We start from the raw sequence: 27,679 nt of genomic DNA on the forward strand, positions 1-27,679 counted from the left end.
AGCTGATATAGACTGATATTTACAGCTGATATAGACTGATATTTACAGCTGATGTAGACTGATATTTCCAGCTGATGTATGCTGATATTTACAGCTGATATAGACTGATATTTCCAGCTGATATAGACTGATATTTACAGCTGATATAGGCTGATATTTACAGCTGATGTAGGCTGATATTTACAGCTGATATAGACTGATATTTACAGCTGATATAGGCTGATATATACAGGTGATGTAGGCTGATATTTACAGCTGATATAGACTGGTATTTACAGCTGATATAGACTGATATTTCCAGAAGATATAGACTGATATGTACAGCTGATGTAGACTGATATTTACAGCTGATATAGACTGATATTTACAGCTGATATAGACTGATATTTACAGCTGATATAGACTGATATTTACAGCTGATATAGACTGATATTTACAGCTGATGTAGACTGATATTTCCAGCTGATATAGACTGATATTTTCAGCCGGTACATTTGTTGTAAGTATTGGTGGAAAATATCATATATGCTTCCTAGATTTTTTACTTTTAAGTTTATTTCTGCAGGTACCAGGGTTTTTTGTCTTTCATCTCACTATTTAGCAATATTTTAAAAAACAAGCTACTTTTCTAGCAGGCCAACATTTTCACAGTTTTTTTCTGCACGTAATTGTGGTCTTGTGTTTTTTTCTTGCAAAATCTCCATCTGCATGCTTCTTGCTAGTGTATTGTGAAAAACACACAGTATTAGCCTCTCCCCATGGCTACAGGTAGTTTTAATCAGAGTTCTATCCAACTTTAAAGACATGCTTTTTGTTGGACACAAGCAGGCATCATTTGCAAGTTTCAAGATCTGTGGATACATACATAAGACAAACTTGGTAGGAGCCGGTCTCCAGCCATTTTTTCCAGGTGTGTAAGTCTGAATTTGAGAATTAGAGTTAGTTCAATTTCAATAGGACTAAAACGTTTACATCTCTTAAAAGTCCAGTTTTAGTTGGGCTTGTACAGTAAAGTCAGTTTTCTAGCTATATGTGAAGGCACCTTGTGTTTCAGTTGTTAATGATATTTTCTTCAACATTTTTTTGTAGTCAAGTCATGTCCTTGTGGTTGTGGACTTAGAACAGTGTGGTACATCAAAGCGGCAGACCTGTCTTCGATCTGTGACTGTGTTGTTGAAGGGACATTCCATGGTAAGCTTCCAACAAATGTGCTTTTTGTTCATTTTTTATCATACTAAAATATCCATATGAACTAAAAGATTTAACTGCAAAAGCTTTTGTATTTTTCATTGTGACTTGATATGATTCAAATGTTTAAACTGTGAGTCTAAAAGGTCAAACTATGGGATTATGAAGTCATTATAAAATACAAAATAATTGGTTAAAAAGGTCAAAATATCACTTAAAAATTAGAATGATCAATCTTAAAGCTCAAAATATTTCATTAGATGCCAAAATTATGAGTTGAAATGCTCCGAGTATGAAATAAAAATTCAAAGTCTTAAGTTTGAGTCCTAATTTTGAGATGCTACATTGAAAATATGAAATTAACACAGATTAATTTATTTTCCCACATTCTTGATTTCTTATCTAAATATTTTCACTCCTCACTTTTTCAGATTTTGTGACCTAACAAGGATATCTTAAATCATCAAGGATATGTTTAGATTTTTATACTTGAGGAAATCTGCAGACCTCAGACTGATAGGCTAGTTATAACAGAAATGACAACTGGGTGGTCCAGTTCAGCATGTAAAAGAAGATGTAAGTCCAATCTGGGATTTATAGATAAAAACATGCAAGTGTTTATCACGTCTCTGTTCCAGAGAACCAACTTTGTTATACAGATTACAGAAAGAAAGTTTTCCAGTGAAGAATATTAAAATCAATACCTCTAGATTTAGAGAAGATCACAAGTCTGGATTTGCTTTCATTAAAAACAATTTTTGTGAAAGATTGTTTTGAAATTTTCAATGAAATTTAAAATGTGTCTCTCTCCAAATTGACAGGTGGTTAAATGCAGAGCATCTGAGAGGTGTGATGTGCAACATATCCAGTCAGAGCTACCTATGTTTGGTTGTAAGTATCTTCAGATAACGCATGTAACTGCAGTGCTCATGAAACAAAATGTTTTGTGTTATTCCGGTAGGTAATCCGACTTGAAACATTATGTCCCCACATCTTTTCATTAATGCCCAATTATTTCTGGCATTGATTTCAAATCTTTGGGCCCTATCATACCAGTGTTAATTTTGTCGACTAAAACTGTGTCTAAAAATGTTCATCAACAGCCTTTTTTTCCATGACAAAGCTAGACTAAGACTAACAAAAATAGATCTGTGATGACTAAAACTGACAACAACCAAGTTTGACTAAGTTTGATGACTAAAACTAGACTAAAATGTAAAGTAGTTTTCGTCTGACATTAAAAATCTGTGATATTTCTCCACTGTGGTTAAATCTGACAACAAAACAATGCATCTGTATCTCTTTTGTCTCTCAGCTGTAAAAAACAGGGACCCCAGGTTTAGCAGACTGCAGAGAGAACACTTCCATGATTTGGTACCAGATTTAGACAAGAAAATAAATTCTTGGACTAAAAGTAAAGACTAAATTGTGAGGACTTTTTATGGACTAAAACTAGACTAAAATGTTTTGAGTTTTCGTTGACTAAAACTCAACTAAAACTATAAAGGATAGAAATGACTGAAGTGTGACTAAAACTCAAATGCATTTCATTTAAAGACTAAAACTGAAAATAAAAATAGCTGCCAAAATCAACACTGTATCATACATCATATGAAATATTCTGGTGTGCAGTACAGGTGTCTTTCCTATTTTCCTATTTGACATGCCATTTTAACTTTGTGCACTTGAGCTGTGAATATAACAAATGAATTTGCACTCCTGATAGCTCCTAATGAGTATGTTTTTAATAAAGCTACAGTATGTAGAAGATTTAGCAGCTTGTTTATTATTTATGACAGCTTTACACGGTCAAGGAGAACAGACCACTTGGACATCAGTGTTAATTTCATTGACTAAGACTAAAAATATTAAATATGCTTTTAAATTTTTGAGACTCAAGATCAACAAAAGAAATAAAACTTCAACTGAAGTAGTTCTCCTTATTCTGCTTTAAACAGCACTAACTAACTAAGCTACCAAGTTTAATGGGCATTTCACTGTAACCAGCTCTGTAACAACACAGTGACACCCACAGAAGTCCTTCATTGCTTTTGTCGTGTTTCACGCACTGTCACATAGCACGACATGCATGTTCTTTATCTTTATTTCCCATATCCGAAACATGTTATCAAAAGCGGCTGCAATTGTGGCTGCTGAGTGAGCACTCCTGTGAGTGCAGGACAGGCTTTTAAAGAGTGAAATCCTCACATCCACTGCGGCAGCGAGGCTCAATATGCTAACAGGACGGACACTTGATATCCATATATCCGTGGTGAAGCTAATATGTTTAGCTTTAACAAGGAGCTTCTCTACGTGACTGGAAACAAAGTTTTACTGTTCAGGTCAGGCTATAAGCACCTGCTAGGTATAATGTACCAGTGCTTTAAATGCATCATTAGCCTGCAGGAGCCCATATATTTTACCACCCTGAAAGGCTGATTTTCAAGAGCTACAAATTCAATGATTTTCCTGTTCAGCTCCTTCCTTTGGGTGGTCGCTGCTTTATTTTTTAGCTTTGTGGAACAACTGAAGTAGAGGCTATTGACGAGTTTTCCTGGCACAAAGTTTAGTCATTCTTTATCTTAAGAAAGTCCTTGTAGTCAACAGGATGACAGTTTTTTAGATGCAAAATTAAACCGGTGCTGTTAAAGGCGTGTTGCCGAGCTCCTCCTAGCATCACATGTACTTTACAAGCGATGCACACAGCTACTTTGCTGTCTTGTTCCCACTCCTCAAACTTCTCCCACACAGCTGACATGTTGAGTTTGTTGTTGGTGCACGTCTGGCGTCATCGCGTGTGCTTAATTATGATGTCACATTATCGACCGTACAGATCAGTGTAAATTTTATTATCGGCTGACGCAGATATACTGCTGATAATATTGTGCATCCCTAATGTTAACCTTTAGAATTGCTAAAGCTGTTGTACTGATGTTTTCGATGTTTTCTGACTACTGCAGCGGATATCAAGGCATTCAAGCAGTCAACCTTCTTCATCTTCATTGAGACCAAGTTTGACGTCGTGATTGCTATCCAGCTGGTCCCCATGATGCAGGTCTACATTAGGGCGGATCACTCACTGAAAAAAAGCTTACGGCGTAAGTCAACACATAGTTTTGTTTACAAAACTCTGATTCAAAAATTAAATATGTAGCGTTTCTTGCTAGGATAAATAAAAGCAGTAAAATTCTTTTATTTCAGCTGGTTTGTGTGGGACCTTCAACGACAATAGCAAGGATGACTTTAAGACAGTTGCAGGTTTGCCTGACACCACCCCTACAGGATTTGGAAATGCAATGAAAAGCCTGCCCACCTGTCCGGATGTTTATCCGTTCCTTACAAATCCCTGTTATGAGGGCATTGATAAAGGTATTGCTCTATCTCATTAATGATTGTCTTACCATATCTCAAAGGAAATAAACTACCATACAATAACACAACACAGAGTCAGCCACACATTTGTGTTTTTAACCACCTTATCCTTTTTTCTGGGTTTCAGAGAAATTTGCAGATTTCTGGTGCCCCAGACTCAAAGAGCCAAGTGGAATGTTTCAACAATGCCACCACCATATCGACCCCAAAGAATACTATAAAGTGAGTCTGCACTGACAAGGCTTTAGTAACCAATAAGCTTCACTACTCTTACCTTGACATTATGTCCATGCCTGCTGTTTGTCCCTACAGGCTTGCAAGTATAGCTCCTGCCTCTGTGACGATCCTGAGATGTGCATGTGCGCGATTATGTCTACATATGTGCAACACTGCAGATCAAAAGGAGTCAATCTCATTGGTTGGCGGGACAAGATCTGTAGTGAGTGAAACAAGAAGATCTGTTTTTATTCTGATAAAAGTCTTGGTTTGTAAAAAGCAGCCGGTGACATGCCAGGTTAAAATCAACTTCAGCAAATTTAGGGGCAAATTGACTGAAGACTAGCACTGCTTTTTGTGTGACCTGAAGCTTTGTAAATGGCAAAAAGAAAGCGTCCAATCATGCAAAGGGGAAATAAATGCTAATTGCATATAAAATGTACACAAACTGCTCAAACCATGTCCCATTTGTATGCATGTAAATGAGGGACTATTGAAAACTTGGGCACCAAATAGCTTGCCTCATATACAAATAAGCCATAGTACAAATAGCATTCACCAAGGACAGCACTGAATGACACAGGCTGTAAATGTGGGGCAATTTAACACCAAAATCTGGTATTAAATCCCCCTGGGTTGGTACAAGAATTCAGCCCCTTTACCAGATAGCCTGTTCCACGTGTCCATAGTATGGGGCTTATATCATAAAGACCCAGTTATCAGTGTTTGTCTGCTGTCAATATCAGCTTATATCTGCTGAAATAACAGATATTGATCTATACCAGCTGTAAATACTGGCCTGTATCAGCAGTAGATATGGGTCTATATTGGCTAATACTGATCAATTCCAGCTGTAAATATTGGGGGGCTGAGTCTGAAATTGACTGAGAAAAGTCATTGTTTAATTTATTTGTATGTAAGTTAAATAGAAAACATTGTTCAATGTGACCAGCATTACAAAATACATGGCTTCATGTTAGCTCACAGTTATCAGCCTATATGAGGTGTAAATATTAGCATGTTTTTGCTGTTAATGTTGTCCTACTTTGTCTGTAAGTATTAGTCTGTATTGTCTGTTTAGATTTGCCTATGTGAGCTGTAAATTTTTGTCTGTAAAGGCTGTTGTTTCAGGCCTACATCTGCTGTATAATCGTCTATTTCGGCAGTAAATATTGGCAATATGTACAGATAAGTTTTTTAATGATCTTACTAACTTTATATTGATAAGTTTGATTTCCAAGATTTCAACCATAAGTTGCACCAAAGTCTTCTAATCTGAATTTGTCATAATTGAAATGTCATCTTTAAGAGTGTCAATAATCTAATACCTTTTCTTCCTGATAATATTTATTTTTTAAATATGAAAAACACCTCTGATGATAATGGAACTGTGTGCAAAGGCCTTAACTCTCATGCTTCATTTCATCTGTTCTCTAACAGAAAAATATACCGTGTGTCCTGAGACCATGGTCTATCACTACAACGCATCTAGCTGCGGACGTACCTGCCGATCCCTCAACCAGCCTGACCACTCATGCCAAGCCGACTTCTCAGCTGTGGACGGCTGCGTCTGTGCTGATGGATTCTACTTGAACGATAAGAACAGATGTGTTCTCCAGAAGGATTGCCCCTGCTACGAGAAAGATGAGATTTTTGCCCCTGGACAAACTGTGACGAGGCGTGGTGCCAGATGGTAAGTACATGAGGAGTTGATATCAGTGGTGGGGCATCCTGTGACCACGGCCAGGTCAACATGACCTCACGTCCCTGGGTGTCAACTGTCAGATGGCCCAGAATCAGTAATTAAAGATCAATAATGAACAGTAGCAATCAGCAGGGTCCCCGAAAAGTCTGAATTTAAGGCCATCAAAAGACATAATTTTACCTGTGAGCAGTCTTAAATTTTAGAAGGCACATAACTGTAGATGTGTATTTATCCTATCTTATCTAAATAATTCTTTTTTGTGTATCTGCTTGTCCACGTTGTGACGGCTTTTACAGCAGCGCAGTCTGTTCCTGTCTGTGTGTCAGCCCCGCATCTCAGTGTGAGCAGGGCCAGAAAAGAGCCTTCAGTGTTAGAGAGATGTTAGCAAAATAATTTAAGACAGATACATCCTTACCAAAGTCTGCCCCAGAAAACACCAGAAAACAGTAGCAGCAATGTGAGTAGTAAGCATTCAAAGCCCACCTATTTTTTTAGATAGATAGTCATTTATTGTCATTGCATTGTAAAAACACAACGAAATTACGTTTGGCAGTATCTTCTGTAGCAGCAAACACAGTCGTCCAAACGGTGGTTAGAAATCCGCAGCCTCACGTCATCCATCCTACTGGTGGAGGAAGAGGGCACCAGGGAGAAAGATGCTCAGTACGACAGGTTTGTATTGGCCCGCTCTTACGCTAGCCTGCAGCCCGGCTTGTTTGCCCCGCTTCTGCCTTCTCGCACAATGCCGTCTCTGCCTCCTCAAGTTTATATCGGTCTCAGAGGTCCCCAAAACATACCTGTGAAGTTTGGTGCTGTAAAAACACTCCAGTATTGGATTTCTGCATGTCTAAAAGCTCCTCTGTTTCAGCTCTGCTCAGAATGAGCTGTTTCTGTGTCTGTGGCTTTAAATGTTAATGAGATGTCTGACTCCGCCCCTGACCTCGCCCCTCTCCGGGAATGGATGTGGCTTGATAAATGTGGCCCTCCTAATCCTCCTCTCAGCTGGCAGCTGGCAGCTGAGCGAGGATGAGGAGAGGAGGGCCAATTGAACCCAGGGGCAGGGCTAACTGAAAAAAAACATCTGAGAATGGCTTGTTTCGGCACACATTTTCTAAAAGATGGAACTGGTACTTATGGGGATTGTGCACAGGCCAGGGGCACAGATTTAAGTTAGAAAAGCCTGAAAAAGTGATTTTTCTATAAAAAAAAACGTCTGCTCCCTCATGTCTGAATCTCTGTCCCTCTCTTCTGTCAACCAGTGCACTTTGAGATCCAATAGATTGATCTTTGGCTCCATAGTCTGCTAAACAGAAAATAAATACCCGACATACTGCGGGACGCGCCACCACGCGCAGTATAGACCAGTCACTAAACACAGTTGCTGATATCGATTAAAAAAGGACGAATCCTCAGACAAGCTCTAAAGCAGTCTTTTAAAGCAGGAAGAGAGGCGGGCAGTTGATTTTTTTATACAGTGAAAAATCAGTGGTTTGATTTTTAATACAAACTTTTATACATCAATTATCCAATTCAGTATTTTTTCATGATGGGGTGCCTCTAAAATGCTTGTAGCCCATGGGCTTTAAGTGACCTTAAGATGCCTATGGACGTGTCCTACGCTGGCTGACCAATGGCACTGTGAGAAAAGCTGCTGAGGCACAAGCTGACAGGCTAAAGGAAAGATCTAACCTGAAGTTCGGGCTTTGTACTGACTGCCTGGGGCCCTCTAAACATTTAGGGGCCCTGGATAACTGATCCAGCCTTGGCTATGAGCATGTCTTAGACGTAGGAGGTTAATGGAGACAAAGCTCCACAGTTAGCTTCTCTGTTATAAAAATTTATAACAGTGTCACACTATGAAAAGACAAAATTGCATAGAACACAGAAAATATTGTTGATTTCTTTGATGGAAGGATGAAAAATTAAGCTTGATGATGACATTAACACTGCGGTTTGTATTTGATTTCACAGTCACTGCAGACATGGAAAACTCCACTGTGGAGGAGGTCCTCCAGGTAAGATTTAAATATCAGAAATACAAAAAAATAATTATTAATGTCATTTTCAGGAGGTAACTCACAGATGAATGCATTACTTTAGCTCTTTACCCTCTGCTGATAGGGAGTAGTCATGAGGTAGCATTGACTCCCACACTCCTCCGTTGTATCTGTTACCTCAGTCTTCAATATCTTGGGTTGTACAGAGTTAAGTGTCGACAAAAACTTGGACTGAAAATGTTGTTGACAACCTTTTTTCCATGGGGAGGACCAGACTAAGACTAGCTAAAAATGGATCTTGGGTGGTAAAAAGTAGGGCTGAGCTGTTACTCAAAAATTAGATTAAATCACAGTATTGCCCACTGCAATTTTCAAATTAATGAGGGTGCAATATTTAAAAATACGGGTTTTAAACTTTTTTGCAGCAGAGTATTACATATCATGAAATCATTGTAGTGGCATATTTTTAGACTAGTGTACAAAAGAATCGTATTTTCTTTATTTTTGTATGTTTTTCTTGTTAAGTATGAGAATTATCTAAAATGATCATTCCCTTTAATACGACAGTTCATTTCCAATTTGTAAAATGAATCAAAATCATCACAATTAGATTTTTTTTAAACAATTCAGCCCTGGTTTAATCTATTTTTGTGCTGGTTATAGTTTAGAATTAATTATTGCTTGTATTTGTTGTACAATGCATGAGATGAGGAACTTAAGAAATAATTGCATATTAAATAAATCACAAATAGATTATTTTAGGTTCATCTTTACCACCTATCTCAAAAGGGAGTGGTGATCTCACATCGTTCTGATTTGAAATTTTTCGTAAATCTCCTCACTTAAAGTATCGATTAGGTAATTTCTAGTAACTTTCTGTTACCTTGTCTGCTTTGTTGGACATGTCTTTGAACATAATCCCCATTGTAATTAATTTGTCTCTTGCAACACAGCACCTCCAACATGTGCGCCCCCCCTTGTTTATGTTAACTGCTCCCTGGGTGGCTCCGATACTGTTGGAGTTGAGTGCCAGAAGACCTGCTATAGCCAGGACGATGATAGCGAATGTGTAAGTGATGAAAAGCACTACAGGCCAAGGCTCTGTTTGTTTGAAACCTTGTTTTTACATTAAACTTTGCTTGGCCACAGAGAAACGTAGGCTGTCAATCAGGGTGTGTGTGCCCTGAGGGCCTGGTTTCCAATGGAAGAGGGGGCTGTATCAAAACGAGTAATTGTCCATGTGTGCACAATGGAAAAATCTACCAACCAGGAGAAACTCTGACTGTGGACTGCAACACCTGGTATGTACATGGCATAACATGCACTTCACAAAAGACTCATTTGGAGTAGATGCCAGCTAACCTGACACACCAGATGGACTGTATCATATATCCGTTCAATGGATATTTCACATTCATTTGTGTAAGCTCACTATCAAGCTGTTTGGGAAGGGCAGGACTTTTTCAAAACTCCTCAGGAGAGGATTGGATGATCATCGGGTCCGTCACATTTATCACAGGCCAATCAGAGCGGCAAAACGTGTGACGTAGCACGCATGTGCTGCTCTGCAACAAACCTACCGGTTAATGCTACCGTAGTTTAGGAACTGTGGATTAGACGCCATGGGCGGCTGAAAGGAGAGCGAAATGTCTTCTCCACCAAGAGGAGCTTACAGTGTGGCGCAATGCTTTTGTTTTAATGAAGAAATCTGGTCTAGTTCTGATTAAACTGCTGCTATACCAATGCTACAGCCAAGCTAACTGCTCCACCAGCTCCCATTGTTTACACAGACCCCCACTACACCCCTCGCCCCCTTCCCCCATAACTCTTGCAGACTCATGCCGATGCAGGTCGGCAGAGGGATGGAAACATCTTTTCCACAATGAAAAACTTAAATGCTGTTTCTTGCTCTTTATTGTATAAAGAAATATGGTCCAGTTGTGAGAAAGCTGCCACTATCCTCCACCGAGCTAACACGAAAGTTGCTGTTGGCTCACAGAGCAACTAAACCCCATCTCTAGCCACTGCCTCATTCTCTTCAATGACGCTGATGGATCTGGTTTGCCACAAACATTGCAGACGAGAGCAAGATGGGTTTGCCTGATGACAGGCATGGAGTCTGGCCAATCCATCCGTTTTGCAAGGTTGCGAGGGGTTAGCAGTTTCAGATCAATGTGATCATTGTACTTGTGACGTGTGGTGGATGGTTGAACCCAAATACAGTCGGAGGAAGTTTTAAGAGTTTTCTTGTGCAGGCAAACAGGGAAAATACAGAGGTCCAGGGAGTGTGTCTTCATGGAAGAGAGTGCTATGTACAAACAGCAGGTGAGTGGTGAGCGAGGTACTGGAAGGGAAGGAGGACACGTTAGTCAAGTTCATCAAAAAGCACTGGAAAAATATACAAATTACTCGTGTATAGAGGAGACGAGCACTGGAGGTTTACCTCTGGTGTGATCAGCAAAACTCTGGCACCAAGGAGAGAAAGCTGCAGCCTCTTGAAGGAGTCCTGATGAGCCAGACTCACTGCAGGTGTGAACCTCTCCTCAGTGCTGTTGGGGGATGGTGCAGCCTCGGGAGAAGACTGTTTGTGTGTATTTGGGAATTTAATGTTTTTTAAAAGCCCAGCTAGGGACGGGCATTGCAAATTAGCTCAGGCTACAAATGCTGTAGTGTGTGGCAGTGGTTTACTTGCTTCATACTTGTCTCTATACAAATAAACATTAAATAAATAATATAAAGCATGTCAAGTTACCAGTAACAAAAACACGGTTACCGGAAAAAGGAAACTGGAAGTCCATCACAATAAGATCATGAGACAAATAATGAAACACCACAGTACTCTTCAGAATTGGCTGTGGAATGAGGCTTTTTCAGTGTGATCATGGAATATTTGTCTGCTTGTAGTCACTTTTAATTGTTAGAAAATATTATGGTCTATAACGTTGTTGAATTTTCTGCTACAAGATGACAATGTGGGCTGCACGGAATAAGCGGTGTAGAAAATGGATGGACGGAAGATCACACTGTGTGGAGAGGATGGTTGAAAAAAAACAAAAAACTTGGTTCCACTCTTGACCTCATGATTAACCTTTGGATCTGCTGTTTGTGTCCTCAGTTCTTGCAAAAACAGGACATTCACATGCACCAAAACAGAATGTCCTGCAACTTGTCGGCTGTATGGCAGCGGGCATTTCACTACATTTGATGGTTTGACGTATGGCTTCAATGGACAGTGTGAATACACACTCCTACAGGTAAAGTAGCACATGGATACAGTAAACACTTTAATCTTGATGACATTCATTTTAGCCCAGGTGCAAAAAGAAAACAACCTAACTGCATCTTACTAGCCATGAAGAGACACTTTACAATATGCTGTATTTTTGCAACAAAATGTTATGTTAATTAAAAAATGACTACACCTATGTTATATTTTCATAGGTTAGTTCTAAATAATTAAAGCTAAAACAGGAAGAATATTTACAACCAATAAAAGCTGATATTTACCAATGTGTAGGCTACTATTTACAACCATTATGTGCCAATATAAACAGCAAATGTGGGCTGACAACAGCTGATATAGACAGATAAATACACTTGACATAGACTGATATTTTCAGCTGATATAGACTGATATTTCCAGCTGATATAGACTGATATTTCCAGCTGATATAGACTGATATGTACAGCTGATATAGACTGATATGTACAGCTGATATAGACTGATATTTACAGCTGATATAGACTGATATTTCCAGCTGATATAGACTGATATTTCCAGCTGATATAGACTGATATGTACAGCTGATATAGACTGATATTTCCAGCTGATATAGACTGATATGTACAGCTGATATAGACTGATATTTACAGCTGATAAAGACTGATATTTCCAGCTGATATAGACTGATATTTCCAGCTGATATAGACTGATATTTCCAGCTGATATAGACTGATATTTCCAGCTGATATAGACTGACATGTACAGCTGATAAAGACTGATATTTCCAGCTGATATAGACTGATATTTACAGCTGATATAGACTGATATTTACAGCTGATATAGACTGATATTTCCAGCTGATATAGACTGATATTTCCAGCTGATATAGACTGATATTTACATGTGAAATAGACTGATATATATTCATCTGATATAGACTGATATTTCCAGCTGATATAGACTGATATGTACAGCTGATATAGACTGATATGTACAGCTGATATAGACTGATATTTACAGCTGATATAGACTGATATTTCCAGCTGATATAGACTGATATTTCCAGCTGATATAGACTGATATGTACAGCTGATATAGACTGATATTTCCAGCTGATATAGACTGATATGTACAGCTGATATAGACTGATATTTACAGCTGATAAAGACTGATATTTCCAGCTGATATAGACTGATATTTCCAGCTGATATAGACTGATATTTCCAGCTGATATAGACTGATATTTCCAGCTGATATAGACTGACATGTACAGCTGATATAGACTGATATTTACAGCTGATATAGACTGATATTTACAGCTGATATAGACTGATATTTACAGCTGATATAGACTGATATTTCCAGCTGATATAGACTGATATTTCCAGCTGATATAGACTGATATTTACATGTGAAATAGACTGATATATATTCATCTGATATAGACTGATATTTCCAGCTGATATACACTGATATGTACAGCTGATATAGACTGATATTTCCAGCTGATATAGACTGATATGTACAGCTGATATAGACTGTTTTCAGCTTATATAGACTGATATTTCCAGCTGATGTGGGCTGATATTTACAGCTGATCAAGGCTGATATTTACAGCTGATAAAGACTGATATTTACAGCTGATATAGACTGATATTTACAGCTGATATAGACTGACATGTACAGCTGATATAGACTGATATTTCCAGCTGATATAGACTGATATGTACAGCTGATATAGACTGACATTTCCAGCTGATGTGGACTGATATGTCCAGCTGATATAGACTGATATTTCCAGCTGATATAGACTGATACTTACAGCTGATATAGACTGATATTTACAGGTGATGTGGGCTGATATTTACAGCTGATCAAGGCTGATATTTCCAGCTGATGTGGACTGATATGTCCAGCTGATATAGACTGATATTTCAAGCTGATATAGACTGATATTTACAGCTGATATAGACTGATATTTACAGGTGAAATAGGCTGATATATATTCAGCTGATATAGACTGATATTTCCAGATGATATAGACTGATATGTACAGCTGATATAGACTGATATTTCCAGCTTATATAGACTGATATTTCCAGCTGATATAGACTGATATTTACAGCTGATATAGACTGATATCTACAGGTGAAATAGACTGATATATATTCATCTGATATAGACTGATATTTCCAGCTGATATAGATTGATATGTACAGCTGATAAAGACTGATATTTCCAACTGATATAGACTGATATTTACAGCTGATATAGACTGATATTTACATGTGAAATAGACTGATATATATTCATCTGATATAGACTGATATTTCCAGCTTATATAGACTGATATTTACAGCTGATATAGACTGATATTTCCAGCTGATATAGACTGATATATATTCATCTGATATAGACTGATATTGTCAGCTTATATAGACTGATATTTCCAGCTAATATAGACTGATATGTACAGCTGATATAGACTGTTTTCAGCTTATAAAGACTGATATTTACAGCTGATGTGGGCTGATTTTTACAGCTGATATAGACTGATATTTACAGCTGATAAAGACTGACATGTACAGCTGATATAGACTGATATTTCCAGCTGATATAGACTGATATGTACAGCTGATATAGACTGACATTTCCAGCTGATGTGGACTGATATGTCCAGCTGATATAGACTGATATTTCCAGCTGATATAGACTGATATTTACAGCTGATATAGACTGATATTTACAGGTGAAATAGACTGATATATATTCAGCTGATATAGACTGATATTTCCAGCTGATATAGACTGATATGTACAGCTGATATAGACTGATATTTACAGCTGATATAGACTGATATTTCCAGCTTATATAGACTGATATTTACAGGTGAAATAGACTGATATATATTCATCTGATATAGACTGATATTTCCAGCTGATATAGATTGATATGTACAGCTGATAAAGACTGCTATTTCCAGCTGATATAGACTGATATTTACAGCTGATATAGACTGATATTTACATGTGAAATAGACTGATATATATTCATCTGATATAGACTGATATTTCCAGCTTATATAGACTGATATTTACAGCTGATATAGACTGATATTTCCAGCTGATGTGGGCTGATATTTACAGCTGATCAAGGCTGATATTTACAGCTGATAAAGGCTGATATTTACAGCTGATATAGACTGATATTTACAGCTGATATAGACTGACATGTACAGCTGATATAGACTGATATTTACAGCTGATATAGACTGATATGTACAGCTGATATAGACTGACATTTCCAGCTGATGTGGACTGATATGTCCAGCTGATATAGACTGATATTTCCAGCTGATATAGACTGATATTTACAGCTGATATAGACTGATATTTACAGCTGATATAGATTGATATGTACAGCTGATAAAGACTGATATTTCCAGCTGATATAGACTGATATGTACAGCTGATATAGACTGATATTTACAGCTGATATAGACTGATATTTCCAGCTTATATAGACTGATATTTACAGCTGATATAGACTGATATTTACAGGTGAAATAGACTGATATATATTCATCTGATATAGACTGATATTTCCAGCTGATATAGATTGATATGTACAGCGGATAAAGACTGCTATTTCCAGCTGATATAGACTGATATTTACAGCTGATATAGACTGATATGTACAGCTGATATAGACTGATATTTCCAGTTGATATAGACTGATATGTACAGCTGATATAGACTGATATTTCCAGCTGATATAGACTGATATATATTCAGCTGATATAGACTGATATTTCCAGCTGATATAGACTGATATTTACAGCTGATATAGACTGATATTTACATGTGAAATAGACTGATATATATTCAGCTGATATAGACTGATATGTCCAGCTGATATAGACTGAAATTTCCAGCTGATATAGACTGATATGTACAGCTGATATAGACTGTTTTCAGCTTATAAAGACTGATATTTACAGCTGATGTGGGCTGATTTTTACAGCTGATCAAGGCTGATATTTACAGCTGATAAAGACTGATATTTCCAGCTGATATAGACTGATATTTACAGCTGATATAGACTGATATTTACAGCTGATATAGACTGATATTTCCAGCTGATGTGAACTGATATGTACAGCTGATATAGACTGATATTTCCAGCTGATATAGACTGATATTTACAGCTGATATAGACTGATATTTACAGCTGAAATAGACTGGTATATATTCAGCTGATATAGACTGATATTTCCAGCTGATATAGACTGATATGTACAGCTGATATAGACTGATATTTCCAGCTTATATAGACTGATATTTCCAGCTTATATATACTGATATTTACAGCTGATATAGACTGATATTTACAGGTGAAATAGACTGATATATATTCATCTGATATAGACTGATATTTCCAGCTGATATAGATTGATATGTACAGCTGATAAAGACTGATATTTCCAGCTGATATAGACTGATATTTACAGCTGATATAGACTGATATTTACATGTGAAATAGACTGATATATATTCATCTGATATAGACTGATATTTCCAGCTTATATAGACTGATATTTACAGCTGATATAGACTGATATTTCCAGCTGATGTGGGCTGATATTTACAGCTGATCAAGGCTGATATTTACAGCTGATAAAGACTGATATTTACAGCTGATATAGACTGATATTTACAGCTGATATAGACTGACATGTACAGCTGATATAGACTGATATTTCCAGCTGATATAGACTGATATGTACAGCTGATATAGACTGACATTTCCAGCTGATGTGGACTGATATGTCCAGCTGATATAGACTGATATTTCCAGCTGATATAGACTGATATTTACAGCTGATATAGACTGATATTTACAGGTGAAATAGACTGATATATATTCAGCTGATAAAGACTGATATTTCCAGCTGATATAGACTGATATGTACAGCTGATATAGACTGATATTTCAAGCTGATATAGACTGATATTTACAGGTGAAATAGACTGATATATATTCATCTGATATAGACTGATATTTCCAGCTGATATAGATTGATATGTACAGCTGATAAAGACTGCTATTTCCAGCTGATATAGACTGATATTTACAGCTGATATAGACTGATATGTACAGCTGATATAGACTGATATTTCCAGCTGATATAGACTGATATGTACAGCTGATATAGACTGATATTTCCAGCTGATATAGACTGATATGTACAGCTGATATTGACTGTTTTCAGCTTATATAGACTGATATTTACAGCTGATGTGGGCTGATATTTACAGCTGATCAAGGCTGATATTTACAGCTGATAAAGACTGATATTTACAGCTGATATAGACTGATATGTACAGCTGATATAGACTGATATTTCCAGCTGATATAGACTGATATTTCCAGCTGATGTGGACTGATATGTCCAGCTGATATAGACTGATATTTCAAGCTGATATAGACTGATATTTACAGCTGATATAGACTGATATTTACAGGTGCAATAGGCTTATATATATTCAGCTGATATAGACTGATATTTCCAGCTGATATAGACTGATATGTACAGCTGATATAGACTGATATTTCCAGCTTATATAGACTGATATTTCCAGCTGATATAGACTGATATTTACAGCTGATATAGACTGATATTTACATGTGAAATACACTGATATATATTCATCTGATATAGACTGATATTTCCAGCTTATATAGACTGATATTTACAGCTGATATAGACTGATATTGTCAGCTTATATAGACTGATATTTACAGCTGATATAGACTGATATTTACATGTGAAATAGACTGATATATATTCAGCTGATATAGACTGATATTTCCAGCTGATATAGACTGATATTTCCAGCTGATATAGACTGATATGTACAGCTGATATAGACTGTTTTCAGCTTATAAAGACTGATATTTACAGCTGATGTGGGCTGATTTTTACAGCTGATCAAGGCTGATATTTACAGCTGATAAAGACTGATATTTCCAGCTGATATAGACTGATATTTACAGCTGATATAGACTGATATGTACAGCTGATATAGACTGATATTTCCAGCTGATGTGAACTGATATGTACAGCTGATATAGACTGATATTTCTAGCTGATATAGACTGATATTTACAGCTGATATAGACTGATATTTACAGCTGAAATAGACTGGTATATATTCAGCTGATATAGACTGATATTTCCAGCTGATATAGACTGATATGTACAGCTGATATAGACTGATATTTCCAGCTTATATAGACTGATATTTCCAGCTTATATAGACTGATATTTACAGCTGATATAGACTGATATTTACAGGTGAAATAGACTGGTATATATTCAGCTGATATAGACTGATATTTCCAGTTGATATAGATTGATATGTACAGCTGATAAAGACTGATATTTCCAGCTGATATAGACTGATATTTACAGCTGATATAGACTGATATTTACAGCTGATATAGACTGATATATATTCATCTGATATAGACTGATATTTCCAGCTTATATAGACTGATATTTACAGCTGATATAGACTGATATTTCCAGCTGATATAGACTGATATTTACAGCTGATATAGACTGATATATATTCATCTGATATAGACTGATATTTCCAGCTGATATAGACTGATATGTACAGCTGATATAGACTGATATTTCCAGCTGATAAAGACTGACATGTACAGCTGATATAGACTCATATTTACAGCTGATATAGACTGATATTTACAGCTGAAATAGACTGGTATATATTCAGCTGATATAGACTGATATTTCCAGCTGATATAGACTGATATGTACAGCTGATATAGACTGATATTTCCAGCTTATATAGACTGATATTTCCAGCTTATATAGACTGATATTTACAGCTGATATAGACTGATATTTACAGGTGAAATAGACTGATATATATTCATCTGATATAGACTGATATTTCCAGCTGATATAGATTGATATGTACAGCTGATAAAGACTGATATTTCCAGCTGATATAGACTGATATTTACAGCTGATATAGACTGATATTTACATGTGAAATAGACTGATATATATTCATCTGATATAGACTGATATTTCCAGCTTATATAGACTGATATTTACAGCTGATATAGACTGATATTTCCAGCTGATATAGACTGATATTTACAGCTGATATACACTGATATTTACAGGTGAAATAGACTGATATATATTCATCTGATATAGACTGATATTTCCAGCTTATATAGACTGATATTTACAGCTGATATAGACTGATATTTCCAGCTGATATAGACTGATATGTACAGCTGATATAGACTGATATTTCCAGCTGATAAAGACTGATATGTACAGCTGATATAGACTGATATTTCCAGCTGATATAGACTGATATATATTCAGCTGATATAGACTGATATTTCCAGCTGATATAGACTGATATATATTCAACTGATATAGACTGATATTTCCAGCTGATATAGACTGATAAATACAGGTGATATAGACTGATATTTACAGGTGATATAGACTGATATTTACAGGTGATATAGACTGATATGTACAGCTGATATAGGCTGATATTTCCAGCTGAACAGTCACGGTCATCCAGCATTTCCATGGTAAGAATAGAAGAACACAAGCAGTGTGTTTCAAATTTGTTCTGTCACAACAGCCACTGTAAGAAAAGATGACCTATTATTGACGATTAATAATTAATAACTTTGCTGCGTTCTAGAAAGACCCAATCAGATGAAGTCCATTCTCAAAGTTGGGCACTAATCTTTCAAAATGTACTTTTCAGTTGCTTTGATTAATATTTTAATGTTATCTGACATAATCCTTATGAATGCAAAATAAAGTGGATCCAGTTGCTTGATTTGCACATACTCAAATATTCAATGAACAAATCAAATACTGAATAAAAAGTTAAATAAGGGCTCTCTCATTAAAACCCTAGCTTAGTCTCTTACAGCTGGGGTTTTCACACATGGGAGGTTCTTCCTAATCAAAGGGGCTATGTCTCTTTGGCCTGGTTTGTAATTAAGATTATGGTTTTTTTTTATATTTTATGGCTATAACAATTTTTAGACATGCATCCTGTGTCTGTGTCATCTTTAGGACTCCTGCAATGGAGATAAGAATAAAGGAAGTTTCCAGATTATCACAGAGAGTGTTGAATGCGGAAGCTTGGGAACAGCCTGCTCAAAGATCATCAAAGTCTTCTACCTGGTAAATACTTTTCACAGAGAATGAAGTCAAACAAGCTCAATTAGGATATTTAGATGGACTATTTTCCTCAAGAATCCATCTATTGATGGAAGTACGTCCCGACTCTGTGAGGTGGCATTATGCCCCCTTTATATGTCCCCTTTCAGCTAGTTACTCCTGAGCCAACTCCTGGTTGACTTAGCTAACACGTTAGCAAGCAGCTGACTGGTTTTTCCACAGCAATTCTGGCAAAATATTCTGTGGACAGATGAAACCAAAATGTAGTTTTTTGGAAGAAACACAACACTATGTGTGGAGAAAAAAGGCACACTAACATCAAGACCTCATCCCAGCTGTGAAGTATAGTGGAGGAGGCATCACGGTTTGGGGCTGCTTTGCTGCCTCAGGGCCCAGACAGAGTCCTATCATCAGCGGAAAAATGAATTCCAAAGTTTATCAAGACATTTTGCAGGAGAACTTAAGGCAGTCTGCCCTGCAACTGCAGCTCAACAGAGGATGGGCAATGCAACAGGAAAGCGACCCAAAGCACAGAAGTAAGTCAACAACAGAATGGTTTCAACAGAAGAAAAATACACCTTCTGGAGTGGCCCAGTCAGAGCTATTTCACCTGACCAGGGATCAGTTCACAGAGTCCAGAGAGAGAGAGGGGTATTCTACAGAGATGTATCTGTCACTGCTGCTAAAAGAGCTCCACACTCTTCTCCTGCTGAGGGAAAACTTGACTTTGAAGCACAGGTCTGAGCCCTACAGTCGCTCTTAAGCCTGCCCGTTCTGAATCCTCCTGACATCCCTGCATGAGCCATGAACTGCATGTGAATTGATGTGTTTTGGCTGCAGGCTTCACTGAAAATACACCTATGGAGTATTTGGAATTTGAGGGCAACCTTTACTGGTTACCTCAAGATGATGTCTCCACAAAAATACATTGTTCTAACGAAATGCGGTATAACTTATTTGATTTTTGATACCAACAGGGAATGCAATTCGAGCTCAGTGATGGCAGCTTCCACGTGGCCCATGGAGTGCTTGACCACAAAGTGCATATATACAGGAGTGGTAATTTCCAGGTGGTAACACTGTTGAATGGAATCAGCCTGATGTGGGACGAGAAGACCACTCTCTACATCCGGGCTACATCAAAGTTCATGGTAATTATCCTGACTCACAACAAACCAAGAATTTGAATCTTTCTGGCTCTCAGAACTGTAAGACAGTGGTTCCCAACATTATTTTCCTTAGGACCTCCCTATTCGCGTATAAGTAAAGCTAAGACCCCGCCAGGACCCACTTGGAAAAAGAACACCCCAATTTCAATTGTTTTCTATTATAATCCCAACTTAACAGGCCTACAGACACTTGCTCTTGAAAAAAAGATCGATGTGTAAACGATACGTTATTATGACAGTGTATAAGGGCCACTCAAGAAAAGAACTATAAAAAGGATCCGTTAATTTTCAAGAAAAAAAAATCCTCAAGTTTAAAAAGTCATTAATTCACCAAAAAAAAAAAAAAAAGATTTTAAGATTTTTTAACTTTAAAAACCATAAATGTATATGAACCAAAACTTGTTTTTTTTTTTACTTTAAAAACCATAAATGTACATGAATCAAAACTTTTTTTAGATTTTAAAGCCATATATATATATATATATATATATATATATATACAGTGCTCAACAAATTTATTAGACCACCTGTCATATTTGTCTCAAAGACAGTCAAGCATCATGAAGTGCTTTAATGCGGACTCTTTCATTTTCAATCAGCTCTTCCCGTTTTACCATTTTGAACAGGAATGAGGAATTTCAAACTGAATTCACCCAAATCTGAGCCGGCTCACTGGGCTTCTCTGAGAAGTCAGAAATGAATCAAACATAACATTCAAGCACTAAAACTCATTTTTCTGTTCAGGAATGACAGTAAATAATTATAATTTGACATATTAATCAAGAAATGATAATGTGCTTTACTATTTTTTCAGGGTTTTTTTTAAATCAGTAAATGTGAAAATTGATGGATAACAATAGTAATAATATTTTAGCATTAAAAATATCATTTGGGTTAAAGAGCTTCTACATATTGGTGTATTAACCATTGCAGAAACATCAAAAATGATTTTGGTAATTACCAATGCTGTTAATTTAGGGCATCTGTGGCAGAGACCTTACATTGGGTGTTGGTCTAATAAATTTGTTAAGCATTGTTTATGCATATATATATATATATATATGAGATTATAACATCTGAAAGTTGAAATATCCAACCACTGTTTCAGTTTGGTTTATTTTAAATATTTGATTTTTAATGCTGGAAATTTATAATTTTTTTTACATTTTATTTCAAAATTTGAGATTTTTTAAACTTTCTCCTAGTGAATTAACAACTTTGTAACCTTCATGCACCACTTCAATTTTACACCTGTTTGTGTGTCCCTTTGGACCACATTGCTAATTTCATACATTAGGCTACAAAAATATTATACATGACTTTTTTTCCACCCATTTTTGTTTATTTTTGTTAATCTTCCTCAGCTTCTAAACAACTGATCTTCATAACAGAAATTTTAGCTATTTTTACTGTCCACATTCCACCAAGTAGATCCCCCTTCCAGAGCCTGGTATGTCTCAATAATCTTTTTGACAACAGGTAAATTCTGTAGAAGTCATCTTTTACAAAGGTCACCGCTCTTTTTTTTCTCCTCCATCTTAGGGCAGGGTGTGTGGTCTTTGTGGAAACTACGATGACAACAGTCAGAATGACTACTTATCCCCCTCTGGAGACGTCCTTGGAGAGTCTCAGACATTCGGTGATAGTTGGAAGGCTTTGTCCAGCTGCCCTAGTCCACCTTTCATCCCTGATCCTTGTATCCTCAAACCCTCCCGGGCGTCCTGGGCCAAGAAACATTGTAGCATCATCAACAGTGTCACCTTCCAGTCCTGCCATTCAGAGGTAACTATGGTGACAGTAAGCTCAGTGGTCCTGACCAACCACTTTTGGTAAGATCCAAGATGATGCATGATGGGTCAGTGTGACCAAAATTACTTGTCCTACTTCATGTAAACCTTTATTTGACCTTTTTCAACCTTTTGTAAACATGCTCTCACTTTTGTTTTGGGCATTTAAATACCAAGTGGTTATCCTTAATGTGAAGAATAAGTCGATGTGGACTGAAAATGGTTAGATATCAGCAAGCTTAGACCACATTCAGAGTTGGTCTTGGATGTCTTTATCTGGATTGGATTGTTTGTGGAGATGCTAACACTTACTGGCTCAAATTAAAAACTGCCCGTCAGCTGACTGTGATGTTTTTTTTTTGTCTTTGGAAATCTGGATTATTTGGCTCAAATGGCTCTTTGTTTGATACCATTTTGGCCACATGTGGCTCATTTGTGATGATTTGTGGCTCTTTTATGTCTTAATTGGAAACATTATTCCCATTTTTGACACTTCTTTTGACACTTTTATCCTGCTTTTTGCATTTTTTTGCCCCTTTTTGCCTCTTGTCACTTTTTGCCCATTAAAGCTGTATTTTGCAATTAAATGCTACCAATATCCTAATTTGTCACTCTTTGATGTATTATGCCTATTTTCACACCCTTTTGCTGATTTTTGCCCATTTTAGTCACTTTTCACAAATTTTTTGCCACTTTTGGACCATTTTTGCCACCTGTAACTCATTTTTAACCACTTCTCACCCATTTTTGCCACTTTCTCCTCCTGTTTTTCCACTTTTCCCCCAGTGTTTGCTGCTTTTTGCCCATTTTTGCCCCTTCTTTTTGTCACTTTTCACCCATTTTTGACACTTTCATCCTGCTTTTTGCAATTGTTTGCCCCCTTTTGCCTGTTTTTGCCACTTCTCACCTATCAAGCTGCCTTTTGCAATGAAATTCCACTTAATTCCCATTTTTCCACCTTGTTTCTGATTTTTGCCCATTTATTTATTTATTTTTTTTAATTTATCCTTTATTTTAGCAGGGGAAAATCCACTGAGACCAAGGTCTCTTTTCCAGGGGTGCCCTGCAGCAATACAATACAATACAGAATTAAAAACAAATATGTGTACATGGTTAAAACGGTTACAAATACATTCATAAACACATATACAGTTTGTAAACACATGCCCTGGTTTATGAATCACAATTTAAAGCAGCTTCAGTCACCTTCCTTATACAGTTCAGACACAAGCTCTTTAAAAACACTGTATGATACCAAAGAGGTCAATATAGCTGTCAATTGAAAATTATTCCACATAATGGGTGCAGCAACACTAAAAGCAGTCCTACCCCATTTGGTTCTAAATCTTGGTGTTTTTAAAGTGATCCAACTCTGAGATCTGGTAGTATGGGTTTAAATGTTCATAGATAAGAGACAAGTCAGGCAGGAAGGGAGTTTACCAACACATGCTCTGTAAATAAACAAGATACTGTGCTGTTCTCTACGCTGACTTAACGAGGGCCAGCCAATCGACTGAAACAGGTCACAGTGATGTGTACAAAAACTATCACCAGTATTAAAACAAAGAGGACAGTGATATATGGCATCTAATGGCTTCAAAACAGAAGCAGCTGCATGTGTGTAGAGGATGTCTCCATAATCTAAAACTGGCAGTATAGTCGACTGGACAATCTCTTTTCTGTTTCTCAAAGACAGGCAGGACTTGTTGTTGTGGTCTTAGTTTCTTAATTAAATTTGAGATATGAGACTTAAAGGACAGATCTTGATCTAGCTATATACTCAAATATTTGAACTGATGAACGCAATCAATTTTTACATTATTCAAAGTGTACAAGGTGGCATCAGGATTGTCAGTGGTCTGCCTGGAGAAAATCATACATTTGGTCTTAATGGGGTTTAGCATTAGTTTAAGATCAGTTAGTGCCTGTTGGAATACATTAAAATCAGACTGTAGCTGGGACAAAGCTTGACTGTGTGAAGGTGTTGAGTACAGTATTGTATCGTCCGCATAAAGATAAACCTTACAGTATTGTAATTTTCCTGCGATGCCATTAATATATAATGTGAATTAAAGCGGACCCAAAATTGATCCCTGGGGGAACTCCTTTGCTGATCACCTTAAAGGTAGACCTTACGCTGTCTGCAACAATTGCTTGAGTCCAATTTGTAAAATAATTTTTAAACCAGGTACATGCAGTCTCATCAACACCAATTTTAGAATGTTTACACAACAGAGAATGGTCAACCATATTAAAGGCTTTTGACAGATCAACAAACAGGGCAACACATTTCTTACCTTTATCAATTGAAGTGATAATGTCATTTATGACAAGAGATGCTGCTGAAATTGAATTGAATTGACCTGATCTGAACCCCGACTGATTGGGAGAGAGAATGTCATTTGAAGCTAGGTAGGTGTGCAGCTGATGATTAACCAATGATTCTAATACTTTTTCAAGACAGGAAAGTTTGGAGATGGGCCGGTAGTTGTTGATTTCATCTGGGTCTCCCCCTTTGAAAAGAGGTAAAACGTGTGCTGCTTTCCATATCTCAGGTATGATGCCAGTCCGAAGGGTCCGATTAAAAAACATGGGTTATTGGTTTAGATTAAAGGGGCAGCCAGTCTTAGGAAACTGCGGGAGAGTTGGTCTTCTCCTGTCGATTTTTTAATATTTAAGGAGAGTAATGAGTTGAGCACCTCCTCTTCAGTAAACTCTCTAAAGGAAAAAAAGGCTCCATGATGACTCTGGCTGGCATGATTGTATTGTGGGGTTATAGAAGAATGGTTAGTATTACTGAGATCCACAAAGGTGTTTCCAGCTGTTAAGAAGTGATGGTTAAAGATACCAGCCAGCTCTAGCTTATTTGATAGAGGACCATTCTCTGTGACAATTTGAGAAAGAAAGGATGAAGCAGTGTTTGATTTGAGAGAATTTACAGTTTTCCAAAATTTAGATGGGTTGTGTTCGGCAGAAGTAGGTAGTGAAATGAAAAATTTGGATTTGGATTTTTAATGAGGAGAGAACATTTGTTTCTTAGCTTTCCAAACATCTGCCAATCACTGTCTAAGCCAGTCTCTCTGGCGTGTTTCCATGCCTTGTCTCAAATGTATAATTATCAGATAATGTGTTGTTAAACCAGGTATTAGAACAGTTTCTCACCCTAATTGTCTTGGTCGGGGCATGCTTGTTTAAAATTGGATTAAAAAATAGTGCAAAGGTGCTTCAGAGCTGGGTCTGGATCTTTGATGGACTTTTCATTTCTAATGCATGCAACAGGGCAGTGGTCACTGATGTCCTGTGGAAATACTCCACTGAGTAAAAATTTATGTGGGCTGTTTGTCAGAATGACATCAATGAGAGTTGGTTTTGCTGGGTTTTTCTTATTGGGTCTAGTAGGTTCATTGATCAACTGTGTGAGATTGCAGTCGTTGCACACTGACTTAAGATCATCAGAAGCAGATGATAACCAGTCCAGATTTAAGTCTCCCATAACTAATAATTCAGAATTCAGAAACTTTGAAAGTATCCCTGTTAAGTTTGCAGTTGCAGATGGAAGAGCATTTGGAGGTCGGTAGACCACTACCACTACAAATTTTGTACATCCTGTAAGGACATTTAAAACAAGACATTCAATTTAAGTCACTTTTTACTCATTTTTTGCCACACTTGGACCATTTTTGCCACCTGTACCTAATTTTTTTCAATTTCTCACCCATTTTTGCCACTTTCTGCCCTTTTTGCCACTCTACCCCCAGTGTTTGCTTTTTTTTGCCACTTCTCGTTCCATTTAAGTTGCCTTTTGCAATTAAATGTCACTTTTTACCCATTTTCCCACCTTTTTCAGATAGCATTATGATGACACTTTAGGGCTTTTTGAAGGCCTTGGACCTTGCTGTTTGGGCCAGGAGTCCTGCCCCAATCTGATTCTGTGTATCCTATCCTAAACTGAGTTGTCATTGCAATCCAACCAGTATCCAAAAGATGTGGTGACATCTGTGTGTACATTAATAGCATGTTTATGCCAAAATAAGAGAGAAAAGCCGTTAAAGAGGCTCTGCTGGTAGACTGCATGTGTAGCCATGAGCTTTCAGACGTCATCTTGGTATCCAAATGCCTAAAATGGAAATTGAAAAGTATAAATGCCTCCTTTAATATACTGCTAAAAGCCCACTTCTATGTGTTCAAGGTCGATCCCTCGGAATACTTTGATAACTGTGTAAGTGACTCTTGTTCGTGCGACACTGGTGGGGACTGTGAGTGCTTCTGCACAGCTGTGGCGGCCTATGCAAGGGCTTGCGCTGAAGCTGGAACCTGCGTGAGATGGAGAAATCCAAACCTCTGCCGTGAGTTGAAGTGATCTGAACCAGGGAATGAGGAGGGAGGGGCATTATGGGGTAAAAGAGGGTATGCACATGATGTCACGGTTGGCAGTCCTGGATGATGTTTACCCAGATAAGGACCCATTGAGATGGAGATCTTTATGGCAAAGAAGTCAACAGCACACACCGTCATAAATAATGCATGTTCAAGAGAGAGTTTTCCAAACGGTGTGTCCTCAGTTACCTAAAAACGCCAAACGTGTTGTTTTACTAGCCTACATGTGGACGTCTGAGAATGTGAGAACACATAGAGGAGGACGTGTAAATCAGCTAAATCTTTACATCCCTTAGTTCTCTGTTCCATAAAAGACATTGAATATGTCAGTAATGATCTGTTATTAAACTGTGGAGAAGGTGTGCATCCTACTTGTGTGGAGCATGCT

The 27,679-nt window shown here is 37.3% G+C and overlaps 1 protein-coding gene and 1 long non-coding RNA gene across 2 annotated transcripts in view; one reads left to right on the forward strand and one right to left on the reverse strand.

Annotated features, from left to right (window-relative positions):
• LOC121506270 (mucin-2-like) overlaps positions 1-27,679 on the forward strand; it is a 35,721-nt gene that overhangs the window by 5,964 nt on the left and 2,078 nt on the right. Inside the window, exons 4-17 of the mRNA XM_041782035.1 lie at positions 2,010-2,079; positions 4,149-4,286; positions 4,390-4,557; positions 4,688-4,782; positions 4,873-4,999; positions 6,217-6,469; positions 8,453-8,496; positions 9,432-9,547; positions 9,628-9,779; positions 11,594-11,732; positions 19,851-19,961; positions 20,936-21,109; positions 22,670-22,909; positions 27,104-27,260. Of these exons, the coding sequence (XP_041637969.1) occupies positions 2,010-2,079; positions 4,149-4,286; positions 4,390-4,557; positions 4,688-4,782; positions 4,873-4,999; positions 6,217-6,469; positions 8,453-8,496; positions 9,432-9,547; positions 9,628-9,779; positions 11,594-11,732; positions 19,851-19,961; positions 20,936-21,109; positions 22,670-22,909; positions 27,104-27,260 (1,984 nt within the window). The remainder of the gene's footprint in view (positions 1-2,009; positions 2,080-4,148; positions 4,287-4,389; positions 4,558-4,687; positions 4,783-4,872; positions 5,000-6,216; positions 6,470-8,452; positions 8,497-9,431; positions 9,548-9,627; positions 9,780-11,593; positions 11,733-19,850; positions 19,962-20,935; positions 21,110-22,669; positions 22,910-27,103; positions 27,261-27,679) is intronic.
• On the reverse strand, positions 10,375-10,980 carry LOC121508256. The gene is made up of 2 exons (XR_005991792.1): positions 10,922-10,980; positions 10,375-10,822 (listed from the first exon to the last, which is right to left on the reverse strand). It is a non-coding gene; the product is annotated as an uncharacterized LOC121508256 (long non-coding RNA).

Source organism: Cheilinus undulatus, linkage group 1 (assembly GCF_018320785.1).
Source record: "Cheilinus undulatus linkage group 1, ASM1832078v1, whole genome shotgun sequence".
NCBI lineage: Eukaryota > Metazoa > Chordata > Actinopteri > Labriformes > Labridae > Cheilinus > Cheilinus undulatus.